At 37.7% G+C, this 22,255-nt stretch overlaps 1 protein-coding gene across 15 annotated transcripts in view; it reads right to left on the minus strand.

Moving 5' to 3' along the window:
- Positions 1-22,255, minus strand: part of PDZD2 (PDZ domain containing 2) — a 499,259-nt gene that overhangs the window by 118,342 nt on the left and 358,662 nt on the right. For all 15 annotated transcript variants that reach the window (XM_074279475.1, XM_074279477.1, XM_074279472.1 and 12 more), the window contains one exon: positions 6,792-6,934. In XM_074279475.1, the coding sequence (XP_074135576.1) occupies positions 6,792-6,934 (143 nt within the window). The remainder of the gene's footprint in view (positions 1-6,791; positions 6,935-22,255) is intronic.

The raw sequence follows: 22,255 nt of genomic DNA on the forward strand, positions 1-22,255 counted from the left end.
GGCCAGAGTATATTTCAAAGAAGAAATAATGACTATAAACAATTTTAGATAGAGTTACTTATTTGCATTACTTGAACTGACTAGCATTAAGCTCATAGGTAAGCGTCAGTCCCAAAGATGGCATGAGATTCAGTGCCTTAGTGACAAGAAACCCCATCAGAGTTACCCCTTTACGCTAACATTTCTATGACACTTGTTAGTTAACAAATAAATCTTGAAAGACCTGCACATGGAAGATATATGTACCCTTGGTACTAAATGGAGACCCCAAGAACCCAAGGAATTTAGATGACTGACAACAACATGGAGTCATAACTGGCATATATGACATGCAGTATGGGATATGGCCCCATAAAGTGCTGCTCTACATCCTGAGGCTAATAAGCAGACATTGCTGCTCTCTCTGTGAGAGTCAAACCTCTTGACTATAGTTGCATAGCTTCCTGGAGTGACAAGTAAAGGGAAACTCCCAACTGCAGACTCTCCCAGGGCTAGGGTCTGCATGTCTTTCTCTGCTGCTGTTGAACCCCCTACCTCCTAGGATGCTCTTTCCTAGTCTTAAGTTCTCTGTGTGATCTCATTCTCTTCCCTCTTTCTTACAGAATGGATCCCTAGATCCATTCTGGGAAATCCCTTGGGGTAGAGAAGAGCTTCAGATAGGACCTCGGCAAATACACAGAGTTGGAGAAGGAAGGTGGAGGGCAGAAGAGTCTGAGTTTTCAGTGTTGTGGGAGGGAGGAGAAATATTCCCAAACTATAATTGGTACACTAGATCCAAGGAGGGGAGACAAGCACAGCTTTCCCACCTATCCCCTCAGCTCAGGTTGCTGAAAGAAATCATGGGAATTGGAGCAGTAAGGGGCCAACAGGTTGGATTAGGAGTATCTGCACCAAACATTGACTTTTCTACATATCTGCCAGAGGCTACAGGAGGAGCTGAGATAATTTGCAAAACCTGTCAACTTTCTATATCTGTTTTTAAGATAAATATATTAGTCTAGAAGGCCAGTAAAGGGAAAAGATATCTCCCCTTGAACTACAGCACCATATCTCCCAATCTCCTAGAAATACATCCTCCACTTCCCTCACAGCTCTTCTTGCAGGGAAGAATGTAGTTCTTTGGTGTCATCCCAAGAATGTTAGCTCTGACAAATTCACTTAGTGTGATGAAGGAAGCAATTACCATCCTTCTCTCCCTTAACCAGAGGACAAGAGTTTCCAGACTCACATCACCTTTGTGATTACAGCCATTGAGGGACCATTAATGCTACCTGTTTGACACATATTACTGTATCTGTGGTTGGCTTCTCGTGATCCCCTTCTGAAGGTCATTGGTGAGGGAAGCCTCCAAGGCTGGCCTTATTCCCTTCCATAAGTCAACTCTTTCAATGCTCTCCGGGAGCTAGATTGGCTGTTTGGTCACTTGGCTCACAAGGCAGGGTGGTTGGGAGAGAAACATCCCCCCAGTCCCAGAAAAGGAGAAATGAGGCAAGGGGGTTCATAATGAGAAAAGCAGAATCAAATCAAAGTAAGGGGCAAGACTTCAGAGGAGGAAAATCTTAAGATCATGGATTTAGAATAGAGGGGACCCACAGGCCATCTGGTCCAATTCCCTTATTTTACAAATGAGAAACCAAAGCTAGAGTCATAAAGTGACTCGCCTGACTGAAAAACTGTTCTTTTCACTGATCCAGTCCCTATCCTTCACTCTGCTTCCTTCCATATTCCCTGGGAGGCCTCACCTCTCACCAGCTGATGATGAATCACTAGGGACACCCAGCTCAAGACCAAAAAATCTGACTGGGGAGAATCTGTATGCTGCAGATTTTTTTTTCATCTGTTTCCATGGCTTTAACTTATTCTAGTATGGCAATCCAAGTCCTTCCTCTGACTTTGCCTGTCTCTGAGCTCCAAGCAATCGGTCAACAAGAATGACTTCATTCAGAAAGTTTAGCTGAGAGGGAGTAAAGTTGTTCTTGTTTTTACCTTGTTAGTTCTAGTAAACCAGCTAAAAGTTGAGATACTTTTTCTTTCCCTCCCACAATCCACAGAAGCTCAAGCCAAGGCTCCCAACCCAATGCCTGCCAGTGGATCCCCACATTCTACATGTTCTAAACCTAACTGACACCACCTCTCTTCCCCCCTCCTCAGCAACTGTCATTTCACCAAGCAGGCAAAAGTTAAGAATTGGAATCTAGCCAAGCCTGATTCACAAGCGGGGGCCAGCTTATTCTTCCTTTGAGGAAAGGAGCTGGGCATCAGAGCTCAAAAAGAGGAAGTGGAGAAGAACTGAGTCAAGTTCAAAATCAGGAAAAGTCAGAAAGCTGGCTAATATTGGAAGTCAAGCTGGCTGGCAAAGGCCGGTACTTGCGTTCAGGAACTTCAGAGTACAAGTACAGAATGGGAGGGGGGAGAGGTAAGAGACATGAGTAGGAAACAATTTAAATAAAAAAAGGATCTGGAAAAGTTTTAATAAACTGTGAACTCTGTATGTTCAATGGGGTCAATGGGGAGATCCAGCAACCCAGAAAATGTAATCTTAGGCTCTGTTACTGGAAATGGTCTGAGGAATGGAGCTACAAATAAAACTGGATTTTACCCTGGTCAGACCAAGTCTGGGAGCCCTATGACCAAGTCTGGGTACTATATTTTAAATAGGACACTGATATTTAGAGCACATCCAAGGAAGATGACCAGGACAGGGAAGTCATATAATAAAAGGAAGCATTACAAAAAGGTAGCCTTTGCCTTAGGTTACCTTTTTGGAGTACTTACTTGGCCGGACAGGCCAAGTCCACTGGTTGAAGGAATAGCATGGAAAGGAAGGCCAACATTTCTAGATGAAGAATCAAGGAAGGCCCCAAATTCAAGCAGAGATCAATTAAAGGAGAAGGGGGGATGGGGGGAAATGGTGTAGAATCAGAATCAAAGCTAGAGATTTTGAGGAACAACGGAATTCAAATCAATATCTAGGTGAATTAATAACTCTTTCTCCATGGTGGTTTTACTTATGTCCTCATGCCTTAAAGTACCCACACTAACATCTTCCCTAGCAGGTAGGATCAACAAGTGGCTGAGAGATAACGACAACTCTGCCCAAAAGATGTCAGTGAGAAATACCAGGAGACTGTAGGCATGAGGAAGATCACTGACCAAAACAGGACCCACAAAAGGGCAGGACCCAAAAACTCCCAGAGAGTTTAGCAGCAACAGCTCAGAGTACTTACTTATGTGGAACAAACCCAGCATAGCCTGGATCTGACCCAGAAATCCACTCTCTCCTAAGACAGTGGCCCTATGGGCCAATTCTATTTTCTTATAAGGAAATGAAATGTGCTTCCTTCTAACTTTTGGCTAGTTGCTCCTACTTCTCCCCCCTGAACCTCGAATCTCTCTTCCTCATGTTAGCCCCTTAAAATACATAAAAATACCAATGGCCTCTTAAAGTCACTTTCCCTCCTAGCTAGTTATCTTCTGGAAGCCTTAGATGACGACTCCTTACTTTCACGTAGCTTTCTAGGATCCTGGCTCATCCATTCTACCACCAGGTTCTATAAATGTCTCTTTCCCGCAGTCTTGTCCCCTATCAAGGAATAGGATGACTCAGTTGTTGTTGTTGTTGTTATTGTTTCATGACCTATTTGTGGTTTTCTTGGTTATTTCCTTTTTCAACTCATTTTACAGATGATGAAATTGGGCAAAGAGTTCTGTGACCTACCCAGGGTCACACAGCTAGTAAGTATCTGAGGCTAGAATTGAACTCAGGAAAATGAGTCTTCTTGACTCTAAGGCCAGTGCTTGTATGCACTGCATCACTCTAGATGCCTAGCTGCCCTATGGAAGTCAAGGATCCTTATTCTGTCACCTAATATTTGAGCAAGTTGCTTATACTGCCTAGACCTCAGTTTCCACTTCTTCAAAATGAAAGGGTCATAATAGATGGTCCCTAAGATGTTCTTCAGCTCTGAACCTATGATTTCATGAAGGGACCAATTAATAAACACATAAATACATGCAAATGTTATGTACTACCCAGAATTCCCTAGATTTAGAATATTGAAAGGTAAATTCCTTCCCCCAAGGTATGTAGGACAGTGAGGATGGACAGAGAGAAGTTAATTTTCAGGGAAGGCATTCAGGGAAGCTAGAAATCAGGAAAATCTTCATATAAAAAATGACCCTTGAATCTAGCTTTGAAGGAAACTAGAGATTTCTAAAAGAGGAAGGTTAAGAGACCCTCCCCCACTATATTCTTTACCTTCATCCCTCTCCAATGCATTCCATTCCTTTCTTTTAACATTCTTATCATTACTAGATGCATATCAATTAACTCTTAGTCTCAACTAAAGTTCTACTCCGGTGCCTCACTGTATCAGGGAAGCCAGTTTAGGCTTTTGAGGGCTATGCCAGAAGAGTATTTAGTCTGTAGCACATCCTACAAAACTTAAGTATGCTTTATCTAAGGAGCAGCTTGACTAGGACCAGAGGGACTCATCACTAGAAAGTTATCCAACAGGTGAGAACTTTATAATTCATAGAAACCATGTAGACCCTGAAAAACCATGAAAAAGTCTTCTTATTAAATATGTTAAATGGAGGGTCCTCACACTCATAATATCACAGATCCATGGAGCAACAAGTCTTTATGGCTTCTCAAACCAAAAGATGATTGTAAATTCTCTGATGGTAGGAACTAGGTATCTTCCTTAGTATAGGATGCAAGGGCACTGCTGTGTTTCCATGAACCCTCAGGAAATGCTTAATGATTTTAGGCAATAGAAAGAGTAAAGAGATCATTGGGTTTTGATCACAGCCCCACCACTCACTAGCTTGATGACTTTGAGCAAAGTCACTCTTTTTATGGATCTCAGCTTCTTTACTGGGACAGCGGAAAGATGGGAGTAAAAGATCTTCAAGATCATTTAAGGAAGGTTATTGGTAGAGAAAGTAATCAGAGTTCTGAAATGCCTCAATTTCATGCCCTACAAAGAAAAAGTCTAGAGAAGAGTGAACTTAGTGGGTGGGAATAAGGGGAGGAAAACAAAGCAGCTCTTGACAAGTATTTGAAGAACTGTTTCATAGGAGATGATTTCATTGTTTAGTTCTGGACAACAGGATGAATATCAGTGAGGAAAAGAGGCTGCAGAGAGGCAGATTTAGGTCTGACATCAGGACAAATTTCCTAATTAGGGTTAATGTAAAATGAAATGGGCTACTTTGGGAGGCAGCAAGTTCTCTACTAGAAGTCTTTAGGATAGAAGGACTATTTGTTGGGTATATTAGAAAGAAAGGATTCTTGTTCAGGAGTAGATGATCATCTGAGATTCTGCCACTCTGTGATACTATCCAGCTCCAAAATTTTAGGGATTAAGGCTAGTGAAATTTAACTATAATTTTTTTTCTTCCCTCTTCTTCCAATAAATGTAGCAAATTATTTTTATAATCTATAGGCAAATTCTACCTGCTACAGTGCACCTTGCTTCTGCTCTCAACTATGAAATACTCTATTTCTTAGAACATTCAGGGTGTTTCCAAAGTCTTAATATGATTTTATGTTATTAAAATTTTAATAATGTAACACTGTCCATTAAAATTTTAATAGCATAAAACTGCACTTAGGACTTTTGAGATAATCTGTTTAAACATATTTCACAAACAAGCAGAAGGAAAAATAAGGAATGAGTTTAGCAGGAAAGTGACATATTAATCCTCTTGTGACCTCTGGCTATTAGACACTACATATTCCCACAATAACAAAGAGATTGTACTTCAAAAAACAGAGGATCTGAATTCAAGGTATAGCTGACTTATTTATTTATTTTTTGGCAATAGCTTTTTATTTTCAAAATACATGCAAAAATACTTTTCAACATTCACTCTTGTAAAACTTTGTGTTTCATATTTTTCTCCCTCCCTTCTCCCCATCCCATTCCCCTAGTCAGCAAACAATCCAATATATGTTAAATGTGCAATTCTTCTATATATATTTGGTATGACTGACTTATAAAAGCAAAGAGATTGAATTCATGTGATATAGTTGAAAATCAGTTTTATTACTGAGTTGGGGGAAAACTTGCTACAGTTTGGTACAAATGTGGAACTTAAAGGCTCCCACAAAATTCCTGAGTGCAGATTAAAATAGAACTAGAAAATGTTTAGGAAAATAAAAATATAATACAACATAAATTATATTAATTTGTGGTTTTGTAAGTCAATATGGGATCCACAGGACTCCATTTCTATTCAACTTTAACATCATCCTGTAGTGTATCTAGTGCTGAACTCAAGTTCCTCCCAAGAGCCAGGAATAGTTGCATTCTAATTCTTTTTCTGTCTCTATTGATGTGGATACAGGTCAAGTCACTTAGAATCTCTAGGCCTCAGTTCCCTCCTCTGTAAAATGGAGGAATTAGAGTAGATGACCCCTAATGTCCTTTACACTATTGATCTATCCTCCTATAATGAAATTGCCAATTACTAGAAAGACTCAATTGACAAAATAACAGATAACTAAAAACTTAAATGAGTTGTGCCGTTTTCTTCACAACAGTGAGCAGTACAAGTACTGGTTCTACTTTATAGAGAGAAAATTGAAATTTAAAAAGATCAAGTGACCACAAATCCAGGACCACACAGCCAGTTATGTGTCAAAAGCAGGATTTGAACAAGGATCTTCTGCCTGCAAGTCTAGCATAACATCCCATGATTCCTATAAATTAGTTTTTTTCAGTGGTTAAGATGAGGAGGGGATAGGGTAGAGGCAGGGAGACCATGCAGACACAGTTCCTTACCTATGAGCGGCGCCTCCTTCTTCTACGTGTGCGACAATGATTCCATGGGGTGATCGCTTTGATCCTCGGCCTCCAGTTATCTGGATGCCCAGGCCGTCTGATCCTTTCACCATGTGCATCTTCCATATCCGGCAGCCTTCCCGCTAGAAGGAAAAAAAAAAGAAAGATTATACTGATGTAATGACACAGCATTGAACAGAAGACACTTCACGGAGCCATCACAGCTGGGGTAAAAATCAGAAACACTTAGAAATGGGTAGAGGAACTGAATGTTCTCTCTGTATGTCAGAATTAAAGTCTACAGCAAGAAAGAACAATTAGCAAATTCATGACTCCAAGTGCTGTTTATACTTGCCTTGTAAAAGCTCACATCTTACCAAATTTACATGCTCTCTTTCCTATCTCCCATTGCTACCCCTTCTGCTCTCAATTACATCATCTCTAATGTGGTGGCTCAATGAAAGGACACAAATAGAAGTCTGGCAAAAAATCTCACTCTGAAGATTTAAAAATCTTTTAAAAACAAGCCAGAAGGAGACTAAGAATTAAAATGTATTTGATTTCTCTGGGACTTTATTGCCCAAATTTCTATGGACTTATTACCTCAATTCAATGCAATAGACTTTATTAAACACCTACCATGTCAGACTCTGGTCTAGACATCAGAATACAAAGACAAAATCATAACAGATGCTTAGGTATGTATAGGTATGACCTTTGTGAATCACACATGAAATAATAACTATCTGCTTTCTTTATCCATCATGAAAATCCAAGTCTCCTTTCAAAGTACAATAATGGTAAAATCTCCCTAAACTCATGCTGTTAGGAATAGGCAATGTGCCCAATAAAAATGCTTGCAAAACAGAAAAAATTTGAAACATTTGGAAAATCTGAAATCTGAAAAAGTGAAATGAAGCTTTATGCAACAGTAAAATACACACACACACACATACACACACACACATAAGACTTGGACTGATTGCTGATGTGCAGCAATAGGAATGTCTAGAAAAATTATAGCCAGACATTAGAGACCAATTGGACTCATATCCCTGTTATTGCACTTTGCTGGAGGGTCTGATTTTTCCAGAAATGTATAGCACTGATGAAAAGTTCTCCTTTAACCAGATGACCAACTAGACAGTCTGGGCCAAATGCAACTCTGGAAGCTAGAGAGTTACCTCAGAAGTTCATGAACTCATTCTTCAAGTTTCCCTGTTCTGACTCCATTCTCCTCTTGTCCCATTTCTGTCCTTCAGAGATCTGAGATGGCCCACCTAATGGAGAGTGAGATGTATTCCACCTTTACCAGCAGCCCTTCACCAACTTGGGTTCCTGGGACCAACTCACTATTCCTCAACACATACCACAACCAGAAACACCTAATGACATACAGTTTTATTAGCTGATATTAATGCATGTATATACCATCCACCTGCTCAGCACAGTCATATGTCAAAGATGGATGAGCAACTAAATAAGCTAGAGCTAAGCTATGGGCTTGTCCTACCTATATACCATGACAGGTTACAATCCAATAAAGGTGTTCTGGAAGAGTAGGACATTGCTTCTTATAAAAGTGGTATGGTCTACTAGACAGAACACTGACTTGGAGTTAGGAAGTCTTGGATTTGAATCCTCTCCCAAATACTTACTGACTATATGACCCTATAAAAATTATTTCATTTTAATGAGCCTCAATTTCCTGTTAAATGGACTGAATAATAGAACCTATCACACATAGTTATTGTGAGATAAATTGTATGTGTATATGTCAAGATATATGTCATATATGTGTGTAAATATACACATATCTCTGTACAAACACATATACATATATACAATGCATATGCATATATACACAATGCATATACATATACACATACCTATATATACATACATAATCTACACACATATGAACATATAAACATATATAACAAGATATATATGCCACAGACACACCTATACATGCACGCATACATATATATACACATACACATACACATGTGTGTATAAATCAAGAAAATTCAAAAAGGGATCACAAAGAGTAGCGCACAACTGAAATACAACTAAACATTTAATGATGAGGAAATTAAGGTATACACACATATGTGTAAATTCACATATGTGTATATACATATATACATACACTTGTGTATGTGTAAATTCATGAACTTTTGAACACCATTTAATGTGATATGTCTTTCTAGTTCAGAAAAAAAGCATGCAAGACATTATTAACAGGTCAAGAGTTTCAGTTTGATTTTAGGAATAGGTAAATTTACTTGATTTCAAGCTGAGGCTCCCCTTTTTTGATGAGATCATCAGGGAGTAATTTTCTTTTGAAAACATAAAAACTCATATTGGAAATGAGACACACAGGAAGCAAATGATGTTGTTTTCATTTGATCATTTGTAAACACTGTTAGAATCAAGAGTTTGTTTTTTTGTTAGAGGGAAGAGTACATGGGTCCTATGATTCAATCAATGTAGGTAACACCCAATAGAGTACTTTCTCTACCAGGACAAGTCAGGGAGTGAAAATTTGCCTAGGATTCCATAGCCAATATGTTCCAATATGTCTTCCTGATTCAAAGACCTGCAATTTGGATGTAGGTGGTTCTGGGATATAATAGGGAAAAAACAGGCATCTCTCCGATCTGCATTTCTTTAGGCTACAAGCTATCTCTTTAAGTAAAACCCATATTCCAGGTGGTTTGTTCAGAAGGCAATGTTTTAGATATGTCCCCAAACATAATGCTTTAGAGATCACAGAATCTAAATGGTAGAAGGAACTTTGAGCATTAACATAACCCATACTCCCTGGTTCTAGGAGACATCTAAAGCTTCTCACATAATTAGACGGAAAAAAAAAAAAAAGGCATTTTTGGATGAAATGTGGTTCATTGATTTACTCTATGTATCTGTCTGATGGGCTTGTTGGCAGGGTAGCCAAATATTATTTTACATTTTTGTTAACAGCAGTGTTATTTCTTAACCTCACTTAATGAAAAAAGGGCAGCTTTAGAGCAGTGGATAGAGAGAGCACTGGGCCCTGAATCTGGCAGGTTCTCCATGAGTTCAAATCTGACATCAGACACTAGCTGGGTGATCCTGAACAAGTTTCTTTACCATATTGCCTCAGTTTCCCCAGTTGTAAAATGAGCTGTAGAAGGTAATGGCAAACTACTCCATTCTCTGCCAAGAAAACTCCAAAGGGGGTCACAGAAAGTTGGATACAACTGAAAAATTACTAAACACAATATGAAGAAACTGAGGCATAAAAACAACTAAGTGATTTATCCAAGATCATCCATGTGTCACTCAAAACAGCTAATAAGTGTCTGAGATTGGCTTTAAACTTAGGTCTTTCTGACTCTGCTGCCTCTCTAGCTTAATGGGATGAAAATGATATTTCTTGTGTGATTTGTGAACTGATTCCGAGAGTAATTCCAAAAATGTTTTTATGTGACAGCACCTTTGCAATAATCTTACAGATTCTCTAAGTGGTTGATTAGAAAGAGAGCTTCACTAGAATTTGTAAATTCTAGTAGGTTTATTCAAATAATTGTCATTACTTTGTCACACCATATCTATTAGCAAGAGCCTAAGTACAGATTCGAATATTGAAACTGAGAGGCCACCAGCAGATTTCCAGCAAGTGGTAGGTTGGTGAGTTTGTTCTTTATTTCTCCCCTATTTTTCCCAATAATTATGATGATCACATCATGAACATTCAATCTCTAAGTGGTTTCTATTTTGCACAGTAGATAAAGTGTCAGGCCTGGAGTCAGGGAGACTTGTTTTTCTGAGTTTAAATCTGGCTTCAGACACCAGCTGTGTGACCCTGGGTAAGTCAATTAACTCTTCCTCAGTTTTCTCATCTATAAAAATGAACTAGAAAAGGAAAGAACAATCCACTCCAGTATCTTTGCCATCAAATCTCAAATGGGGTCACAAAGAATCAGAATGACTGAAGTAATTGAACAATAAATCCCAAACCAAAGCTTCTATTTGAGTTTCTATGCAAGATTCTGCCCAACTTAAGGCTTCTGTGTTTTCTAAAAAGTTCTTGATTATCCACAAGCATCATCAAGTGCAGAGGTTCTTAATCTTTTTTTGTTTCATAAACCTCTTTGGCCACCTTGGTAAGCCTAGAAACCTTTTCAGTATGATGTTTCAAAATGCTTAAAATGAAAATATACAAAGCTTCAAGAGAAATAAATTATATCAAATTATAGTTAAATATTTAAAACCAGCATCACAGGATAAGAACCCCTGGTACAGAAAATTAAAAATCATTTATAATGAATAACCAAGAAACTAAAGGAGAAGCAACCTAGCTTGGTGGACCTGAGGGATGGGCCTAACTGTGTGACCTGTCAAGTTGCTATCAGCTTCAGTTTCCTCATCAATAAAATGGGGGTGTCAAATGAGATAATATATATAAAGCCCTTTGTAAACCTTAAAACCTATATTGTAAAATATTGTTAAAAAAAAAAGACGACCCTAAAACTCAGGTTATAAGATGCTAGAGAGAGCCTAATAGTAATGTGTGCCATCTCTAGCATCTTGCAATCTAGCACAAAGATTCTCACTAGAGGAAATATAAAACTCTACTGTTTAGTCTCTTCACTAAATGTATCACCTTAGTTTTTTCCCTAGGAAGACTTACATGACCTGATACAAAGATTGGCAAGCAGAATCAGTTAATGGCAATGGTTTAACAATAATTATATGTGAAAGTCTATTCTGATCATTACAATGATTTACTGCAATCTCATAGGACTCATGAGGAAAAGTGCTATCTACCTCCAGAGAGAGAGCTAACAAACTCTGAATGCAGATTGAAGCTTTTTTTTTTTTTTTTTTTGCACCATGGCTAATATGGAAATATGTCTTACATAACTTCACATACATAACAGGTATCATATTACTTGGCTTCTCAACAAAGTGAGGAGGAACTGAAAAGAAGGAAAGAATTCAGTACTCAAAATTTTAAATTGTGTTAAAAATTAAAAAAATTAATAATCCTTTAAACTCAAAATGCAGAATGAGACATACATGGATATGAACAACATGAGGAATCAGTTTTACTTGGCTATCTAGGAACTGGGTGCTAAAGGGCATTGAGTGCCAGGCCTAAAGTCAAGAAGACCAAATTTCAAATCTGGTTTCAGACACTATACTAGCTGTGTGATCACTTAAGCTCTCTCTGTGTGCCTCAGTTGCAAAATGGAAATAATCAGAGCTGCTATGAGAACCAAATGGGATCAAATGAGATAGTAATTGTAAAGCTTTTAGCAAAGTGCCTGACACATAGTAAGCATTATAAAAATAGTAACTATTTATTTGTTACATTTTTTCTTGCTTGCTTTTTTCAGTCTGAGGAAGTAGGAGGAGAAAAATCAATGCTTATTAAAGTGGGAGAAGCTACAAACAAAATAAAAATAAAAGAAGTCCCTCTCCATCTGGTGCCAGTGGTAGAAAGAACTTCAGTACTGGGTGGGGAGCAAAAAAAGAATGAAGTTCCTGTTTTCAGGAAAAAGGGGATCTCTCACAAAACACTGCCTTGCCCTTAAGAGACAATAGTGTATGTCAATTGAAGAATTCCTCAAAAGTTTTCCATGAGGAGTCAGCAACTTTCTAACACAGGAGACTCATTGACCATGAGCAAGCCAATTCTTGCATTTATCTGCAATCAGTGACCCCAAGTGAACGCCACAGTTGAGCTACCAGTTAATGAGAGCCGAGAAAATGTAAGCATGGGAAGGAAACACAACAGGATGGGGTAGAACCAAAATCCTTCCTCTTCAGCTTTCTCTGCGGGTCACTGGACATTCGGGGAGGAAGAAATCCTGAACTTTCTCCAACTTGGAGACTGACTCATTTTACTTACTCATTTTAATTAAAAAGACTCTCAGTTTCACAACTGGATGGTGTTTGAAGTTAGTATGAAGTTAGGGCATCCCACTAGATTAGTCGGTGAGTATACACCTGAACAGGAATTTTGGAGGGAAAAGGAGCTAGACTCAGGGCTGAATGGGAGAATGGGCTGGATCTCAGCTGGGAAAATGCATAATATTCTCAGTGCAAACTGCCCGAGTCCATCCTTTCTGCTCCAGTGTTCTCTAGGGGAAAGTCAGTGTACTAGAATGGATGAGCACTAGTCTCGGTGTCAGGAAGACCTCATTGTAGGACCCGGGCAAGTCAATGTCTCAATACCCCAGGTAACCCTCTCATACTCTAAGTTAAAGAATGATTGCTGACCTGCAGTAGGGAAGAAAATTTCATTCTGGGAGCAATCCATAACAATGAAATCACAGCTCCACTTTAAGCAAAAAAACATCCTCCCTATGACACAATGGGACTACAATTCTGAAAAGAATATGATCTGTGGTCAGGTCTGCAGGTGACTCAAAGGGCCACAGTGAATATTACTAAGGACAATTTGTGCTTGAAAAGTGGTGATTGAGAACAGCAAAAAAGAAGGTAGGCTGATCATATAATGAGATCAAGGGATAATAATAGACTGAGAGTTGCTATAGTATTGACAGAATGGTAAAAGGACCAGAGGAAGGCTTCCAGTAGACTGGAGAGAGCCTTTGTACAGTTAGTTCCAAAAGATGAAAAATTATGGAAGTCCAATGACTACTGCTAATGATGTAGAGTATAAAACTACACTGTGATAAAATCACAGAATCATTGGTATATTTAAGTTGTGAGGACTGAATTCCTACATTCCCATTCTTTGACCCTTGATCTCACTGTATCTAGAAGTTGAACAATCTCCACAAATTGAGTCAATAAAATTCTCAGGAACTCAGACCTCTGGGAGGGCAACTCTCCTAACCTAACGAGGCTAACATCATTCTTTTAATTCTCCACTCCCTAAAATTGCCCAATGGACTGGACAAATGCCTGCTTTTAGAGAAACTCCTTCTCCCTCCCAAACATACAAGTTTAGAAAAGCAAAACCATAGCTGCTTGCTGAGCATTTGTGTACCAGGCACTAAAGTAGGTGCTGCTGTGTTTTGATTCAGTAAATCATCACTGGAAGCCAAAACTGTTATGAAATAATATCAGCTTCCTTCCCCAAGTTTAGTCACTCTTTGTGATTTTTTTTTTTACTCCTATCAGTGAAACAAACCAGGCCTTTACCACATATCTCAGTTCCCTTAGCTCCCATTTTTAAAAATGTTTCTGTCTCTTCTTTAGAGGAAGAAAATCCAACATCCAGGGTAAGATGAAGCAATATGGCCTAAAGGAAAAATCCACTGTTATGGAAGTTAGGAGGCTTGGCTTCTAGCACCAGCAGGTCAAAGTCTGTCTGCTTACTTCTTGGGCCTCAATTTTTTCCTCTATGTTAAGGGGACATTAAATTGGGTAATTTTTAAACCTCTTCTAGGTATAAACTGATACATTTTTATGTTTCTGCAATTAATTGAGTCAGTATTGGGAAGTTGTATGTATATCACTGTTTTGGGGTAATTATGCTTATGGCAGTCCAGGGTCTTGCTTCATCTGTTGCTCTCTCCTATTTATAAGAGTTGCTTTGAATACTTAATTATGTGTGTCATAAAGTCACAGAAAGAAAGACACTAATTCAATTAAAGAAATATGTATTAAATATCTACCGTGTAGAGAACACTAAACTAGATACTAAGGAGGTAGGACAGAACATATATAATAAAAAAAATAAAATCTCTATCCTCATGGGGCTTACAGGGTGAAGGGAGGCTTAGAAAAGGAGATGTGATAAGCATACATTAATAGGCATAATAAAAGATATTACATACAAGAATTAGAGAGGTAAAAAGAAAAGAACTATGGGATGTCTAGTGGAAAGAGGTCTTTCTTATTGATTGAGGAAGGGATAAGATATGAGAAAAAGCTATCTGAAAGAGGTAGAGTTCAATAATCAGAAATGTAGAGGAAGAATATCTCAGGACATGGGAAGAACATGAGCAGAGGTAATTCAACTCAATTCAACCAACAGTAAATAAGCACCTCCTATATACCAGGCACCGAGGATACAAAGAGAAACAAACAAACAAAAAGTTCCTGATTTCAAGAAGTTTTTTTTTTCTTTTTTCTGGAGGCAAACAGGATTAAATGACTTGCCCATAATAATGTGTCTAATAGTCTCTGAGGTCATATTTGAACTCTGGTTCTCATGATGTCCAGTACCAGTGCCTTGTCCACTGCACCACTTAGATGCCCAAAAACTTATATTCTAAAGGAAGAAAAACATACACATATAGGGAAAAACAAAATGAATACAAAGTCTATCTAGGATGGTGGCTATTAGAAATAGAAAGGAAGGGAGAGAGAAAATAAATAGTCTGGATATGAAAAGTGAAAGAGATGATTTATAGTATGAGATTTGAATACTGTTTGGCAAAACTAATGAGGTCATAAGGATGAGTGGATTTCAAAGGAAAGATAAGAAATTTAATTTCTCACAAGTTTCATTGGAAATACCAATAAGATACCTAGGTAGAGACTTCCCACAGACAAATGGAAAGATAGATCCAGAGCCCAAAGGAAAATTTGGGATTAGAAATATGTATTTAAGAATAATCTGGTAGAGGCGGTAGTTAAAACTATAGGCATAAATGAAATTTTCAACTAATGAGTATATAGAGTTCTCGAATAATAGAAGTGTAGTGAGCACCTACCATAAAGGACTTAGGAAGGATATAAAGGACTAGTGAAGGAGACAGAGAAGGGAAAGTCACAAGAGCAGAAGGAGAGCCAGAACTGAAATGGCTCTGAAACAGAGAGAGCAGGACTTCCTCGTCCTGGAAACTTTGTTCTCAATCATTCAATCAATCAATAAGCATTCACTGACTATTATATGCCAGGAGCTCACATCCTAACAGGAGAAGTCACACATATATAAGTACATTTGCATAATAAATGTAAAAAGATGAAAAAAAGGCATGGAGGTATGTAGTTGAGGGAGTACTTCTTGTGAGAAAAAGAGGGAAGACCAGTGTGGCTGGCTCATAGAATATAAGAGGAGGAGGAAAATATGATGAGGCTGGAAAATAGGTTAGGACAAAGGCTTTTTAAAAGTTAATGGAAAAAATAAAGTTAATGGAGACATTTGTATTTTTCTCCTAGAGACAAGAGGAAAGAACTGGAGCTTACTGTGTAGGAAAGCAGCATGGTCAGATTTGTGCTTAAGGAAAATCACTTTGGCAGCGGGGTGAAGGAAATTATATGCAGTATAACTGTAGGAAGTGCTACAGAGAGGTCAGCGAGGAAAAAAAAAAAAAGAAAACAAATCATTACATTTGGAAAGTGGGAGATCACTGCTAACCTTGGAAAGAGAAGTTTCAAAAGAGTGGCAAGGACCAAAGTCAGACTGCAATGAAATAGAGAAGATGAATGATAATGGAGGCCATGAAGATAGACAACTTTTGTAAGAAATTTAGCAGTGATGGAACTATGAGAGACTGAATGCAGATTGAAACCTACTATTTTCACTTTTTTGTTGTTTTTTTTTTTCCTTTCTCGTGGTTTCCCCCTTTGATTCTTCTTTCACAACATGACTAATGTAGAAATATATTTAAAATAATTGAACGTGTATAGCTACATCAGATCACTTGCTGTCTTGGGGAGGGGGAAAGTAAGAGAAGCAGGGATAAAAAAAATTGGCACATAAAATCTTACAAAAACAAATGTTGAAAACTATCTTTACATATATTTGGAAAAATAAAATACTATTGAAATTGAAAAGAAAAGTGAGTGGGAGCAGTGAGAGTGAAGAAGAATAGTGGTAGCTGTATAGAGTAGAAAATTACCTTTTTAAGGATTAGAAAATCTAGGGAGATAAATGATAGATGATGGATAAATAGATGATAAGATTGATTGGTTGACTCTACTTATTAAGTGCTCATTATGTGCCAGGTGTAGGGTTAAGATATGGAGAATACAATTACAAACATGCAAAATAGACCAAGTCTTCAGGGATCTTATATTCTAATGGGGAAAACACAGCCCAATAAAACGGAATTGGAAAATGAGAGGGGAGATGACTGAGGAGAGATCTGGATCCAGGTAAGATAAGTTAAATTCACCTCTTAGAGCTGTGCCTAAGGGGAAGAGTCCAAATTTCCAATGAAAAAGGGATGGAGATGATGGCCAAGTATAGGCAACAATGGTAGGGAAATAACTGGGAAGGGAGCAAGTTTGTGGGAAGATGGGGAAAAGTTATTGGAGATGGGGAAATATAGATATTGAGAGACAGGGGATAGAGATGATGGGGCAGCTTCCTAGAGGAGAAAGAAAAGATGGGATCAAGGGCACAGGTAGAACAATTAACCTGACCAAGCAACATTTCTCTCTTTGAGACAGGAGGCAAGACAGATAAGGGAGAAGACAGTAGGTGATGATGTTGAGAAATTTTGAAGAAATGTGATTAGGGAGATAGAATTAGATGGCCTCACTCTTTGCAAAATAGAAAGCTAAGACATCTACTGAAAGTATAAGGAAGAGGGGAAAAGGTAGTATAGAAAAAGCAGGAAACTTAAAAGGCTGAGAACGATCACTGTGGACAATAAAATAAGGAGTCCAGCTGGAGTTATGCACCATAAATTTAGAATGGGCAAAATCAGCTTATTCTAAGATCATAGGAGCATAAATTTAGAGTTATTAGGAATTTTAGAAGTCCTTAAATCCAGTGCTCTGATTTTAAAGTGGAGATAACTGAGCCCCAGAGATATTAGGTCATTTGCCCAGGATCACTTTGCCCAGCTAATAGGAATTTGAGGGATAACTGCAGTTCCACTACTCGATTATGTTGTCTTTCATTTTCATGCCTTTCTGCAAGGGTTTTTTTTTACCTGGATTTCAGGTCCTTTGACAAATTTTATGAAGTACATGAACTTGTATGTGAAAAATTATATATTTTCACTAATCTTTAGTTTCCTTTGTGATCCTATGCATTTTATTTTGTGCATTAAAACGATATTAGATTTCTAAGGAGGGCTCTAGAGACTTCACTGGATTGCCAAAGGAGTCCACACCACAAAAAAAAGTTAGAAGTCTCTTCTCTAGAGCAATATATGGCAGTGTTGAAGAGCGCAGACATCAGGAAGAGGGCATGAGAATAGTCCTTTAAGAACACTGAAAAGTCAGAAAAGCAAAGAAATCTTGGCATCATATATATAGAAGTAGAAAGGGATTTTACAAGTCATCAATTTACAGATGAAGAAACTGAGGCACAGAGGTTAAGAAACTAGCCAAAGATCCTGCAAATCATCAGCATGAGAAGTGGAATCAGTGCCCCGAGCCACTGGACTATAGATCACTATATCAGCCTGTTCCCCTCTTCTGAGACAATGACAAGTAAATCATCAAAGTGGAAGATCATGGAATCATGGTTCATTATAGAGAAAATTTAAATCATAGTGAGGGAGATGAAGTGAAGAAATGGGGAAGAGATCAAGAAACTAGCGGTCATTCTATAGGTGAAAAATGGGTTTACTGTACTTGAGAGAACAAGAAAGGTGAAAGCCTGGGAGGGTGAAGTTAGAAAGTAGAATTTATTTTTAGTTATTTTGTTTTGTTTTGTTTTTGAAATAAAAATAAGGAAAACAGAATTTACAAGTTCACAACCTTAGAAGTTGTAAAACTCTGGGAGATGGCAAGGTCTAAGACCACCACCTGGCTGGAAAAGGAAAGTGTTGAAGATTAAGCAGTATCAGCAGAAATACTGAAGTGCTCCAGGAAAACAACAGAGAATGGGGTAGAGAGGGATATTGTTATTCCAGAATTAAAATTACTCAGAAAGTGGAAAGAATAAGTCAGCAATTAGTAAAAGAGAACAACAACGATGTGACAAGATGGCATCAACAGATTTAATGTACTTCAAATGAGGAAAAATTATTAAGGAATGGAAGTAAACAAAAATCCATAAAAAACAATGGATCCTTGTCATCTGGTCTTGTGAATCAGGAAAATAGGAGAAAAAAAATTAAGCAACCAACATTTATTAATTCCATATTGTCTACCTGGAACTATGCTAGGTACTAGAGACATAAAGATGAATAAACTTCATTGTATTCCATGAGCTTACATTCATTTTCTGGAATAGAGAGGGCAGCCATGGATGGGAGGTCTTTAGCAGAAATTTGAATTTCATTTAAGGAAGGGAGTTAGAAAGAGTGTTGGTTGAAAACTTTAAGGATATAATTTCCAGAGATCTGAGTAATGACAGAGTGAAATGAACTAGAATTGTAGAACCACAAAATCTTCTATTAAAATCTAAAAAGAACTTTGGAGATTATCTAGTGCAACCCCTTCATTTTATAAATGAGGAAACTGAGTTCCAAGGAGAGTTAAGTGATTTGCTTGTGGTCACACAATAGTAAATAACAAAGCCAAAATTTGAATTCTATTGCTCTGATGCTAAATTCAGCACTTTTAAAAAGGAAAAATTGGTTGGAGTGCACTTGGAAAGGGTTCTCTTGTCAAAATAGTCTTCCACTAAACTCTCTCTTCACCCCCACTGGAAGGAACTCTAGAGACTACTTCTTAGACTTCCGAGTCTCTCTTATACCTTGGCTTCACTTGCATTTATACATAAGGAGATCCCTCTGACAGTAATAACATTCAGTGAAAACTAAGTGTCTATTATGGAGTAATAAATCAGTGTTTTGGAACTTACCAGTTAATGTCAACATCAGTAATATGACTAACTCTGAACTTAACCAGATGTTTAAAATTGATATTTTCTCCCTTTTATTTTAGTTCTTAGATATTGACTGTGGTTAATATTGAAAAGTCCCATCAGATATGAAATGAAGCCCCATTTTATGCTTTGTATTGAAGTTCAATCAGTCCTGATTTATACTTTGAATTATCACCAAAATTAAGTAAGTATTGTTAACACTTAACAACGTATTGAGATTACAACGTTCTATAAACAGACCATGTCTAGACAGATGGGGCTGATGGCTGTTCTTTCTTTTCCACTGGCTCACAGGACAAGAAAAATCTCCATCAGCCTTCTTGGAAAAAGCCAAAACTTAGGACAGATTGAATAACACAAACTTCTGTATTCTATTGCTGAAGTGCCATACTTGCTTATAAATATCCACCTGCAGGGCAGACTCGGAAACAATTCTCTATACTGAGTCAAGGGAAAACATTTGTTTGCCAAAACATTGGCAACAGTTTAAAACAACCTGTCAGAGCAATCCTCCATTTCATTTGGAATGACTCATCTTCTGCTCTGATTGAAAAAAGGGATTTACAAAAGATGATATGTCTTATATAAACGTGAGAACAAAATCAGCTAAAGTTCAGCAGCATGGATTCTTGCTTTCCAAAAGCAGATTTTTCCTGAAGCCTAGTTATTTTTTCCTTCTGATGATATTAATTATCACAGAAGGAAGAAAAGACAAATAATGATAGAGTAGATTAGAAGGAAGCACTCTTGGAGATTATCTAGGCCAAACGCATTTATTTTACAGATAAGTTAACTAAGGCCCATCAAGGGCAAGGTAACATCACTAGCTGGTGTCCCAGCTAGGACTAGACCTGAGTCCCATGATTAGTGGGTCAGTGTTTTCTTCACTATGATCATCCTCCAGATAATGAATATCCTCTGTGCAAAATTCTGACTACATTCTCTTTTTTTTTCTTTTTTTAAAATTTTATTTATAATTTTTTGACATTATATATGCATGAGTAATTTTTTATAACATTATTTCTTGTATTCATTTTTCCAAATTATCCCCTCCCTCCCTCTACTCCCTCCCTTTGATGACAGGCAACCCCATATATTTTACATGTGTTACAATATAACCCAGATACAATATATGTGTGTAAATCCAATTTTCTTGTTGCACGTTATGTATTAGCTTCCGAAGGTATAAGTAACCTGGGTAGATAGACAGTAGTGCTAACAACTTACATTCACTTCCCAGTGTTCCTTCTCTGGGTGTAGTTGTTTCTGTCCATCATTGATCAACTGGAAGTGAGTGGGATCTTCTTTATGTTGAAGATATCCACTTCCATCAGAATACATCTTCATACAACATTGAAGTGTACAGCGATCTTCTGGTTCTGTTCATTTCACTCAGCATCAGTTGATGTAAGTCTCTCCAAGCCTCTCTGTATTCCTCCTGCTGGTCATTTCTTACAGAGCAATAATATTCCATAACCTTCATATACCATAATTTACCCAACCAATCTCCAATTGATGGACATCCATTCATCTTCCAGTTTCTAGCCTCTATGAAAAGAGCTGCCACAAACATTTTGGTACATACAGGTCCCTTTCCCCTCCTCAGTATTTCTTTGGGATATAAGCCCAATAGCAGCAATGCTGGATCAAAGGGTATGCACAGTTTGATAACTTTTTGGACATAGTTCCAAATTGCTCTCCAGAATGGTTGGATTCTTTCACAACTCCACCAACAATGTTTTAGTGAATTCTGACTACATTCTCAATTAACCCTAAGACCATATATGAAAATTTAATAGAGATCTTGCTTCTTAATGACTGAAAAACACATTCCTTTCAGATTTGACTGGGTAGAGAAACCTAAAGATCAAACCCATTTTCATAGCATATTTAATTAATCAATAGATCAATCAATTCTAATATCATCTTCCTCAAACTATAATCAATATATAATACAAAATTATTGATATGATGGAAGGTTCATTCCACTTTTTTTATTTTTTAAATCAGATACACTGTGTCAGTCTATTCTGATTCTGAAGTATGCTCTCATAAAAAGCCATAGTATTTGTAGCTAAGACAGTCAAAATCCCCCTGCTCATACCCCTGTTTAGACTATATTTGTAGTACTATATTTCTAGTTCTAGATGCCATATTTGAGGAAAACTGTGGATAAGATAAAAAAAAATTCAGAACAGGGTAACCAACCAAGAGAAAGCCTGGCAATCACCCATTATGAGAACTAGCTGAACAACTACACTGGGGAAGAGAAGACCTCAGGGGACAAAGTCACTGACTTAAAATGTTTAAAGGAGAGTCATATAGAAGATAAATTTGACATCAGCTTGGCCACAGAAGATAAAATCAGGAGTAACAGAAAGAAGTTATGGAGTTAAATTTAGGCTTGATCTGAGAAAGAACTTCTAAACAATTATATCAACTGAAAGTAGAATTGGACACTCTTGGGAGCACAAGAATCCCCTTTCCCCCAAGATCTTCGAGAACAGCCTAGATAATTACTTGCTAAGAATGGTCTGAAAGGGGTTCTTGCTCAAGTATAGGTTGGAGTAGATCAGTTGATCAAAAGGATGTTAGAAATCATAAAAAATTCAATCCCTAATTTAAGGTCCAGGATATTAAATGACTAAAGTCACATAGCTAGTAAGCAGCAAAGACAGAATTTGAACTAAGGTCTTATGATTCCAAAACCAGAGCTATGCCAGTATTACTTACTCTCTCTCTCTCTTTCTAGAATTAT

The sequence above is a fragment of the Sminthopsis crassicaudata genome, chromosome 1 (assembly GCF_048593235.1).
Source record: "Sminthopsis crassicaudata isolate SCR6 chromosome 1, ASM4859323v1, whole genome shotgun sequence".
NCBI lineage: Eukaryota > Metazoa > Chordata > Mammalia > Dasyuromorphia > Dasyuridae > Sminthopsis > Sminthopsis crassicaudata.